The sequence below is a fragment of the Anabrus simplex genome, chromosome 1 (assembly GCF_040414725.1).
Source record: "Anabrus simplex isolate iqAnaSimp1 chromosome 1, ASM4041472v1, whole genome shotgun sequence".
Classification (NCBI taxonomy): Eukaryota; Metazoa; Arthropoda; class Insecta; order Orthoptera; family Tettigoniidae; genus Anabrus; species Anabrus simplex.
In genome coordinates, this window is record NC_090265.1 from 653,745,709 (window position 1) to 653,758,198 (window position 12,490).

At 39.4% G+C, this 12,490-nt stretch overlaps 1 protein-coding gene across 2 annotated transcripts in view; it reads right to left on the reverse strand.

The window, feature by feature from the left end:
• The window catches only part of Pkn (serine/threonine-protein kinase N), a 308,319-nt gene that overhangs the window by 220,704 nt on the left and 75,125 nt on the right, over positions 1–12,490 (reverse strand). For both annotated transcript variants that reach the window (XM_067135805.2, XM_067135804.2), the window contains one exon: positions 10,118–10,272. In XM_067135805.2, the coding sequence (XP_066991906.2) occupies positions 10,118–10,272 (155 nt within the window). The remainder of the gene's footprint in view (positions 1–10,117; positions 10,273–12,490) is intronic.

The window sequence follows — 12,490 nt, forward strand, 5'->3', positions numbered from 1 at the left end:
AACAAATATGGCAGCGGAATGGAGTGGCGTGGATGACGTTATTCATGACTGGCTTGAGAATATTGATGTTCGGATTCACTATGAAAGAGTGTGAAAATGAAAATAATTAATCTTCAAATGAAATTGGTGAAGGCAAATCTGATTGTATTTACGAAGAGCCAGTGCCAACGGATAATTCAAGATTTACACAAGATGCAACAACATCCAACGGATAATTCAAGATTTACACAAGGTGCAATAACATCAACACGTAGGAATGCCAGTAATGACTGGACTTGGGAACTTGAAGCTAATAAACCTACTGATGTCACATGTAAGCCAGTTTGTGAAATTCACTCTGTGATAAAGAGAATATTAGGAGATAATCCAACAGAACTCTAAGTGGTCAATGGATTTCTAACCCCATAGCTCTGTAATCATATAATAAAAGAAATCAGTGCTTATGTTTGTAGATATCTTGCATTTTAGCCAAATTCCCATCAAACTGTTAATACCCCAGGGTCGATGTAAATGAACCTTATTGGATATATTTCGGAAATAGTGCATGGCATTTGAAAGATTTAAGGTGATTGCATGCAATAATGGGTCTTTGTGACGCGGCAAGGGTTGGCATTTGGTTGCCATGGCGGGAAATCGTACAATCGTACTGTCCTGTGTTGCAATGCACATGGAAGCGAGAGACTTTCTACTTCTTCCCCTCATCATAGGAATGTTCGATAAGCCAATCGGAACACGGCATGGCTGGTGCAATTACACTCCGTCGCTAGCCAGGATAATGCATGCTTTTCCTCCCTACTACATCATGGCAATTCACACTTACTGAAAGCCATTTCTAGTGAAACTTTAGTCTAAAACCTACCTGGCATTACATTTGATGTTCAAAATGTTTCCCCTCAGCTGTCAAACACGCTCATAAACAGGTTTGCAGACACTTGGCGAATCTCAGCCCGTGTGCCGCTCGAAATAACTTGTGTTCTCTTGTAATTCTTCTCTTGTGTGAGGGCTGTTCACGTACACTTTTACCTTCAGATCATAGAGTTGTGATAGGAAAATTGAAAGTTGGAAAGATTGAAAAACCCCAATTAAGAAGAGAGAAAAGAATTAAGGTATGGAAGCTGAAGGAGAAAAGCATACAAGAAGAATTTCAAAGGGAAATAATACCCTTGGTACTCAGGACAGAGGTGGGGAATGTTGAAGAGGAATGGAAAAGATTGAAGGAAGCACTGGTTGGATGTGCAGAAAAGGTGTGTGGTAGAACATCAGGAAATGTGAAAGACAAAAAAACACACTGGTGGAATGATAGGGTAAAGATTAAAGTGAAGGAAAAGAAAATGGCATGGAAAGCATGGAAAACATCTAAGACTGAAGAAAGTAGAAGAAAATATGTGGAGGCAAAGAATTTGGCCAAGAAAGTAGTGGAGGAAGAAAAGAGGAAAAGCTGGGCCTTATTCACACAGAAATTGAGAGATGATACGCAGGGCAGCAAGAAATTACTGTATGGTATCTTAAGAAACAAAAAGAGAGATCAAGTAAACACCAGATTTGTGAAGGATGAAGGTGGCATAATTTTAACAAAGCCAGAAGAAATAAGAAAGAGATGGAGAGAGTATTTTCAGAAGCAGCTGAACATAAGAATGGATGACAGTCATTCAATGGACGACCAGGAAAGGGAATTAGTTGATGAAGAAATGGATAAAGAAATTACAATGAATGAAATTGAAATGGCAGTAAGAAAGATGAAGAATGGAAAATCTGCTGGAATAGATGAAATTTCAGTGGTGATGATAAAGGCAGCTGGAGCTGTAGGCCTGCAGTGGACATATCGGGTTCTCAGGAATGTCTGGGAGAATAAGGAGGTCCCTGAGGATTGGCAAAAAGGAATAATCATCCCAATTTTCAAGAAAGGTGATGAAAGTTTTGAAGAACTACAGGGGAATTACTCTAATATCCCATGTTGCTATGATAATGGAAAGGATACTGGAAAGTAGAATAAGGTTGAGGGTTGAGAATCAGATACAGGAAAATCAGTTTGGTTTCAGAAGTGGAAGGTCAACAATAGAGCCCATTTTCATTATGAGACAACTAATGGGAAAGCACTGGGAGTACGGGAATGATATGGTGATGACATTCATTGATATTGAAAAGGCATATGGCAGTGTCCCTAGGATGAAAGTTTGGGACAGTCTGGTGCAAAAAGGAATTGGACAGGGATTAATAAAAATGATCATGGCATTGTATAAGGAATGTTGTAGTTGCGTGCAAACACAAGTTGGCAGGACAAGTTGGTTCAAAATAACTAGTGGGCTGAGACAGGGAAGTGTTCTATCACCAATCCTGTTTACAATAGTAACGGATGACATCATGAGAACAGCAAAAGCAGCATATGGAGGAAGAGAAATGAACATGATGTTATTTGCAGATGATATTGCGATTTGGGGAGAAGACGACAGGAAGGTTCAAGAACAATTGAATGTGGTGAATGGGAAGATCGAAGAATGTGGATTGGAAATAAGTGTAGAAAAGAGTAAAACTCTTGTTATGACTAGAGGGGGGGAAAGAAGGGAAAGGTCAGATTAGACTTGCAGACAAGCCCCTGGAAGTAGTGGAAACGTTTAAATACCTGGGGAGTTAATTAATGGAGAATGCTCGACTGGATGCTGAGATTAGTAAAAGGATTCAAGCTGGAAGTTGTTTCTATCATAGTGTAAGAAACATGTTATGGGACAAAGATGTGCCAATGGAAACAAAGGATACTATGTACAAGATGTATTACGTACCCATAACAACTTACGGAGCAGAAACTTGGACAATGACAAAGAAGGATGAGAGTCGAATACAGGCAGCCGAAATGAAATTCTTGAGGAGTATGATACAGAAGAGTAGAAGAGACAAAATAAGGAATGAGAAAATCCGAGAAGAAATTGGAGTGGAAAAAATGAATGATAGAATAGAGAAGAGCCGACTAAGATGGTTTGGGCACATAAAGCGAATGAGCGACGAAAGAATGCCAAAAAAGGTGATGGAAATGCAAATCCAAGGAAGGAGAGGCCGTGGACGACCACGATTGAGATGGAAGGATACCATCCAACGCAGCATTATAGAAAGAAACCTGGACTGGGACACAGTGTTGGAGGAGGAGTGGTGAAAAGACCGAAGAAAGTGGAGAGGAACCATATTTGCCCCTACCCGGCTACAGCTGGATAAAGGGAAATGATGATAATGATGATCCCCGACAGATAATAATCACAGGGATTTAAATCAGGAGTGGGATAATTAACCATACCATCTTCGAAAACTTCCAGTCATACCTCCATAGACTGATTAGCAGTATGTGCTGTCGCATTATCTTGCATGATGTTACCAATACTCCTTTCTTCATCCGTCAGCTCTTGAAAGAATGGTCTGAGAATGAGATGTATATATCAATCAGCATTTATTGTTTCACGGAAAAATATAGGCCATATAATTCTGCGAGCACTTATTGCGCACCAAACTCCTATCTTTACATCATTAAGTGGACTGACATGCAGATGGTGAGGATGTTCTGCACACCAGTATAGATTGTTTTGACTATTTATGTAGCCACTTAAATGTAACCATGCCTCAACACTATAACATGAAGGTTTTGGGTCAACATACCCATTGTGAACTGCCTGAAGTAACCAGTTACAATACCAAACCCTAGCAAAACTGTCAGGTTCTCTTAAATGTTGGGCAGGGGTGGATTTGTATGGTTTTGCTTTTAACAGTTTTGTTGCTTTGTGGACAAAAGATAATGGCACATTAGCCTGTACGGCAAGACGCGACAGAGATTTTGATGGAGTTCTTTCCCAGAGAGCACCTATTTCGCCATGCTTTTCCTCCGTTATAATGGTTTGTCTCCTGCATGATTTCTTGTTAAGAATGGAGCCGGTGGTGTGGAATTTCCTTACTAATTTGCATACCGTAATCCTGTGGGGAGGGAAGATGCCAGGAAATTTGTGAATGAGTCGAAAGTGGCATTCTGTATAAGAAAAATGCTTCGCGTAGCACAACACAATGAATACACGCTGTTCTACAGTATATATCACTCGTTAAACACAAGATTACTTTAGTATTCCCACAGAAACTACGCTATTTTAAAGGAACACATTGAACACGCTACCAATACCATAGATATTGAACTAAATTATTGCTGTGAAGCAATGGTTATTGCTACTGTACTGCATTAGATCATCTTAGCCGGTCATGAAGCAATATACTCTCGGCAAATGAGTTATCTTCCGTGAATGTTCCCCTGACACTCGGAGTGGGCTAAAAAAAAAAAGACCCTGTAAATATACAGGTGTCAATAGACTTCTTTCTTTCGTCATCCAGTGCAAACTGCAGAGCTTTTATGATGGCGTAAAACTCCACAGTATACAGGCTGCATGCACTGGGAAGCAAGATCTTCACGCTTATATTATTGATGACGAAAGAGCAACCCACATTTTCTCCAATCTTAGAATCATTCGTGAAGACATGTCTCATGGAGGATACTGATGAACTAAGTCCTAGAAATACCTCTGATGAACAGAAACATCCGTGTTCACCTTGGGTCCATGGAGTAGACAATGTGTGAAAACTATCAGTGCTGGATGACTGAGAGTGCACGAACTTATTCCAAAAGGCAAGATTCGGAAACCAACTGTGGAACTTCTTTGCGAGTGGATATTGCACGTGTGGTGATTAAAACGAGCTTCAAGAAAACAAGAAACTCGAATTTGTTAGACAGGAGTGAAGATGACTTCTTATGGAGAGATGTGAGCAGTTATAGAGCGTAGCAGCAATTCTTCCTGCAGTGCTGGTAGCGAACTCTAAGACAGTAGCCTATACAAGGTAAGACTTTTCTTTTATGCCAGCATGTCATTATTATGTACTTACATGAATTGTACTTTTATTAGTTCATATTTATTTCACTTCACGTTGAACTGTCAGCTTGTAACAGGAAGAAAATGTTCTCGCATTGGTACTTCAAATCTACGTGTCTAACTAACCTGATGTACCCCTGTTTGACTGTTCAGAAGAGAAAAAAACACACACGCAGTAATTTTACGCCAAATGACGATAACCACAAATGAGTTCAACCAATTGTGTGTATATTTTATGTCTTTTTAAATGTAAATAAATTGTAAATACATTTTTTAAATATCTGAAATCCTTGCACAATTTTTGCAAATCGCCTGTATTTTTCGTTTAAGACAGGGTGTTAATTAGGCAAGAAATCATTAGTCCAGCCCGTGGACCGCTATTCACACAGACGCGTAACGACTGTCGTTTGTTTCCTCGCTCGCAGCCTTCTTGGAAAGGATGTTCTGCAGCATTGCTCAGTGCTGCCAACCTATGTACTTAGGAACTATGCTTCGAATTGTTCCCCGTTCTTGCCATTCGCAAAGAGGACTTCGCGGACGTAGGCCCCTAGTTTCGTATACGGTTAGGACAGGATCTAGGCAAGACCATTGGTCTGGATGGTTAGGATTCTTGCTGTGGACAAAACCATTGGTCTGGGCGGTTAGAACCCGCGAAGCGGCGTTAGGCCCCTAGTTTCGTATACGGTTAGGATAGGATCTAGGCAAGACAATTGGTCTGGACGGTTAGGATTCTTGCCATGGACAAGACCATTGGTCTGGACGGTTAGGATTCTTGCCATGGACAAAACCATTGGTCTGGGCGGTTAGAAGCCGCGAAGTGGCGTTAAGCCCCTAGTTTCGTATACGGTTAGGATAGGATCTTGGCAAGACCACGGTTAGGATTCTTGCCGTGGATAAGACCATTGGTCTGGACGGTTAGGATTCTTGCCGTGGACAAAACCATTGGTCTGGGCGGTTAGAACCCGCGAAGCGGCGTTAGGCCCCTAGTTTCGTATACGGTTAGGATAGGATCTAGGCAAGACAATTGGTCTGGACGGTTAGGATTCTTGCCATGGACAAGACTATTGGTCTGGACGGTTAGGATTCTTGCCGTGGACAAAACCATTGGTCTGGGCGGTTAGAAGCCGCGAAGTGGCGTTAAGCCCCTAGTTTCGTATACGGTTAGGATAGGATCTTGGCAAGACCACGGTTAGGATTCTTGCCGTGGACAAAACCATTGGTCTGGGCGGTTAGAACCCACGAAGCGGCGTTAGGCCCCTAGTTTCGTATACGGTTAGGATAGGATCTAGGCAAGACCATTGGTCTGGACGGTTAGGATTCTTGCCATGGACAAGACCATTGGTCTGGATGGTTAGGATTCTTGCCGTGGACAAGACCATTGGTCTGGACGGTTAGAAGCGGCGTTAGGCCCCTAGTTTCGTATACGACTTGCACTTTTATTGTGCTGCGGTTGGTAACGGATTATCATCAACATACTTGACGGGAAGGTGATCACGTGCCACTTTACATTGGCCAATAACAATGCAAGTACTTATTTCAGAAATGAACATGGCGTGCAATAATCTTTATTAGGTTATAAAAGTAAATGTGCTTCTTGGGGCGGGATGGTGGGTTCCTGGACATCGCAAAGAACACATCTCTCCTCTGAGACGCTCTCCAAGTAAGATTTCGCTAATTCCACTCACTTGTAACATTATAAATTACGCCGGTCTACGGGCTGTACTAATGCCGGCAAGAAAATACTGTATTTCACGGGTGAGTATAGTAATAGTGATAGAGAGAGAAAGAAACACAGCATACAGGTGCCTAATCAACAGTGTTGCTGTGCTAGACTTGTATCAACAAAACCACATGTCAATACTGTGCCCGTTCGCATCTCGAAGACCAACAACAAAATGGCGGCGTAGGAAGGTATGGGCCATGCGATCTACTAAGGCAATGAACTTCATATCAATGCAGCGAATAGGAGGCTATGTACGGCATGGAAAGGATAAATTTCGAAGACACTGCAGAACAGTAGAGGCTCATTTTGAATTGTTTAAAAAAAAAAATATAGCAGCGGGAGGATTGTTTAAGAAGTTCACTCTCAAAAAATTACTTTCGCGGAGACAAGACGCAGAAACGAGCTGAACTACATATTCGAAGAATATTCTTAGCTATTGAAGAAGAATATTAACTATATATACCGGCGATAGCATACGAGTAAATTATTCACTGGTGTATACTAGTAGAAGAGGCGAGAAAAGTATATAAATATATAATTTTTGGTGATATACGACGGATTTGGTTTAGTGAGCACCAACTCAGCGATCGAAAGAATCGGAATTCACCAATTTATAATTTTGAATAACTTCATACGAGAAGATAGTAAATACCGTAGCAGTAAACCTAATAACTATTTACGGAGGAATCTTTTCAGAGCAAAGAAAAACTTCGACGATTACCTTAAATATTAGAAATATGGAAAATATCAGGACTAATTACTGCGCACATGGAATTCTTTTCGTTGTCTACAGATATAAGATGATGACTGTCTGCTAATTTAACAAGATGGACCGAACTGGGGATATGTACCGTCGAGCCAGATGACCAGCTGTGGATGATTGGACCGGCCAACCAGTGGACATGATGACGTGGATGAGCACCGGCCAGCCAAAAGACCGGACGAGAAGGAGTGGTCCGACGAGCTATGTGACCAGCTGATGACCATGAACGTGCAATCCAACCAGAGATCCAGATCCGATCTGAGGGTCTAGCGGCAACCGAAGGATGGAGCAACCACCAGACCAAACGTAGCAACTGACGAGCTAAGTCCATACATTTCTTTAGTAGAGTAGTTTCTTGTAATCTGCACCCTCAATCTATTTTGGCATGTGCTGAATATTTGGTGAATTTTGAAGTAATTAAGAACGCGTGTGTAATATAAGTGAAGTGTGAAATACTTAAGGCTTTAAGATAAGATGGAAGTGTAGAATTAGAATGCTAATATGACATATACGGGTTACCGCACTAGCATATCTACAGTGGAACTAGTTTGGATTAGAGAAAGAAGTGTCACTTGTGAATACCTTGTAGCAATGAGTCTAACTTACTAGTGAAATTTCGATTAATCTCGCTTACCTGAATATAGATTACGTCACGAAATACCTGCGCGATACGATATTTATTGTCAAATTAAGTATTCCTTTCATCATAGAAAGACGGCATTGAACTTGTACTACTGACGTTAAGATAAAGGTTATTAACTGCGTACTTTTACAAAGCAATTCTAGAATATTTAGCATATAGTTAGGGAGTAATGGCTATATGCATACGGCCATATGGAAGCCAGTATTATGTTAAAGTGTCTTTGGAATAGTGTTAATATGTGATTATTTATTGGAGTATATTGATGAATGGTTATAGTATAGAGGTTTGTTTATGTTCTACGGGAAGTGTAAGAATTGCTATTCGACGTGATAATGGTATATTAGAAATACAAGATGAGTTTCTGTGCCGTATTTGAAAGTATATGACAAGGAGAGAATAACGCACAGATGACCATTCTAAGGTAAGATAAACATGTATTATGTAGAATTGTGTATCGTGACAGTTATATTTATGTCTGACTTCGGTGAATAACAGGTACTGCGTATGAGAGAGTGTTTTAATATACGATTCAATAGACTCATGACTGAGTATACATCTAATATTTCGTGGTGCGGTGACGTTACAGGATAATACGAAATAATTTCATTCTATACTATCCATACAAGTTCAGTAGCACGTATATATATGAAATATTGAGACAGTGCAGATCGCAAGAGTACATTGAGCCAATAATAGAGGAGTGTGTAGATCAGAAACTACTTGAATAAATAGTTAGATATTTATTTCTTTTCATGCAATAATTATTTCAATTTGGGAATTTTAAATATGAAGTATATTACTATGGTTAGTTAGGAGCCATATGTCGTAGGCTGTAGGGTGGTATTGCCTTAGCCCGTAAGCTTGTTACTTGTGCGTACTCAAAATATGTGACCAAATAGTCAGAGTTCAGATCTATGAATGAATATAATCTATGAAAGACTATAACTTATGAATGGAAAGTTGGAGGACACTTTTACAATTTAATACTCACAAAAGAGTATATTTGGGAAATAATTACGTGAAAATATGAGCAGATTTGCGTTTACAATTTAACTTTTTCCTATGTAATTTTATTACGTTTTCAAGTTAACAAATCATTCATTTTACCACAGTATGACGTCTCATATGTTGTGAGGATAGCTTTAATAATTAAGAGGGCAGTATTTACAATATGTAAATTTTATTTGATTCCATGAATGCTCAGTGATCTCGAATATAATTGGAGAAAATGTAATACTTTCGGAACATGGCTACGAATATTCAGATATGTTTTAATTGGAATTTGAACATTAGTTATGAGAGAATGTTAGCATTTTTTTTTTAAGCTTTCATAATTTATTTTTATTTGAGCCAGCGCTGACTCTAGTTTTTCCCATGATTAAATAATACAGAATTAATACTACCCAGATTTCACTATATCTTGAACATTATTTTAGTCAATAAATAATCTTATATATTTTTTTCTTTAGTAAGTGACTGTGTTTTAATTTCTGTTCGGGTAACGTCTAGTTGTAAGTTAGTCGATAAGTTTCCTAGATGTAAGCAATTGATAAGTTCTATAAATGAAAAGCGAAATCCCTTAGAAGTTATCGGTCACAGGTTCGTTCTTGTGCGTATAGATACTCCCGTGAAGCGTATCCCAGCGACCAATTTCTCTTTCGAAACCACATAAAATAATCATATATAAAATCACAGATTTTATGAGCGGAATTGGATACCCTGAGAAGAAATAGAGAGCCACCGGGATAACTTGGCACTGACCGCTGCATGAGCGGGTACAATACATAAAGAACCTTAAGGTATACAGGTGTACAGGTAGAGTAATTGAGGAATGTTCTTGCAAACACCACTTAAGTCATTTTTACCATTTTTGGTTTTTGTGTTAAAAATTCTTTTTAGAATGATATGCCTGCACATTTTCAAATTTAAATTGGGCGTGACTTAAATGTTTTTTGCACGGTTTTATACTGAAACACAGACACGTTAATTCTAAGAATTTTTAACACAAAAACAAAAATGTGTGAAAAATGACTTAACTGGTACTTGCAAGAAAGCTCCTCAATTATACCTAATAAAACATAAATGATAATTTGACTTACTTCTTGAAGTGCTTTCTTGTCAGCAACTTTGGAACTTTGGAGTAGGCGAATTACATTCTTAGCCCCTTCTACAACTGCAGCTTCAATCCTTAACCGGTGCCGCAATTCTTCCACACGTTCCTCCAGAGGTAGTTCTAGATTAGGTTCAAACTTGTCTACAAAGTCAAAGAAAACAATGTTAATCATTCTCACAGCTGTCAATAAAATGCAGGATCAAGTAGGAACTTTAATTTAAAGTTATGACAGTCTTGCTGAAATACAGACACAGTAGGACACACAAATGATACTTGTCTAACATCGCTCTTAACTATTAATGAATTTAATATGCCAGGGTTTCAGAATTTGGTACTGAAGGAATTTTTCTGATATAATGGAAGCTATCAAAACAAGGAAGTTTAATTTAAATCTCTTTAAAGCCACTGTCCTTGGTGAGAATTAAATAGGCTACCGAGGGAACATAAGACCAACGACTATCCAACTGTGTCACCAAGATCAGCTAAGTTATGCATTAAACTGGAACAACACAAACTGAACATATGTTTCCAGATGAAGACTTCATCCAGAGTAAGCAGAAGAAACAGGAGGATGCAAAGCACTGCATCCTCGCACTGGAATTTTCTAGCAAGTGCGTGAAAACTGCAATTTCAGAATGAAATTCAGTGGCTGTTTTAACATTGGTTTGTCAATGATGCAGTTTGGCCTGCTGATTCATTTGAGACCTCCTGCAGCTTCTTGTTGAATGGGTTGCTCACATAACATGATCTTAATACAGTGAAACCCCGTTAGGGCGTTCCTCATCAACACATTTTCCCGCTTAGCACGTCGTAAATTCGAAGTCACAACTGTCATTGCATTATATCAACATAAAAATACCTCACTTATTGTGTCATGAATTTTCGCTATTACCGTTTAGTACGATCACATTTTTCCTAGCCCTGATAATGTCATCTGTCATCCGTTGTGAAAGAACGTGATATCCAACTCGGGCGAGAAAGAGAGCTCGCTACTGTTGCATCACAACAGGAAAAGGCCTTGAATTCCTGAACTTCATAGGATAAGTTGCACCGCATCTTTAAGCGTGCAGAGATAGCGTGAATGTTGAAATCCGCACCTTCGAGTTTCGACTCATCACTCAAGTTGGTCGAAGCAACGTTCTGCCGCTTTCAAAGCGGTGGCCAAAGTCGCAGTCGCACTTGGTCGAGTGTAACATCCAATTCATTGTCTATGAGTAGGATCAAAAAATACTGTTTAATAACCCACTGCTCCAAAATAAAAGGCTTCTACTAACATTTGTTTTCAGAATAGTTTTTACAAAGAGTGCGCTCTGCAATAATACTTTGATATCTTTATTGGCCCCCCATGCAAACGTTTTCATATTTTTGTTGTCTGGTGTTTTTGACACCTCTCAGTGCACTGTTGTTAATTTATAATCCCCAGCAGATAAGGTTTTCATATTTGTTCTCTTGTGTTGTTTACACCTTTTAATATTCTTCTCTCATCTTTTGAAATGGTACATACACTGTAGTTTTCACTGTACCCGCGGATACACAACGTAAAATGCCGTCATGTCGGAAAAAATCAAATCTAGTGTTTTCATATCCCTGTCGGATAGTTTTATTCGTGCATTCAGTAGTACATTTTCTCACTTAACACGTTCTTTTTCCTGGTCCTCTGTCCCTGGTCTTAACAAGGTTTTACTGTATTATACTAACTATGAGATAAAATACAACATACTTAACACAAACACATATTTATAACATAATCATCATCTGTAGATCCTTCTAGAAAGCCAGGTTGGATACAGATGCAAATATTCAAACCAGTGGTATCAACATCCACTGTATGAGTAAGTTCAAGGATGTAGACAATAGATTCATGAAAACCGAAACTGCTGGGCTGAGTGGCTCAGATGGCTGAGGCGCTGGCCTTCTGACCACAACTTGACAGGTTCGATCCTGGCTCAGTCCGGTGGTATTTGAAGGTGCTCAAATGTCAGCCTTGTGTCTAGATTTACTGGCATGTAAATACTCCTGCGGGACTAAATTCTGGCACCTTGGCATCTTCGAAAACCCGTAAAAAAATGTAATTAGTGGGACGTAAAGCCAATATTATTATTATTACAAAACCAAGGCTCCAGCAAAGAAATCAGATGTTCTGCGGAACTGAAATTGTAAGTTCATTATGCAGGTAAAAGAGATTTGTACCGCATGCATTTCAGCTGAAGAGGTCCCACAAATCGTAGATTAGACATTAAAAAGTATTGGACGGTGGAAAACTTCTCTTGAAACCAAAGTCGGGACCAAGATTCATCTGCTGCTTGTAAAGCTAGTCTTCCCTCGGGAGATCGACAAAGGTGGGGAGGATGTGGAGAAC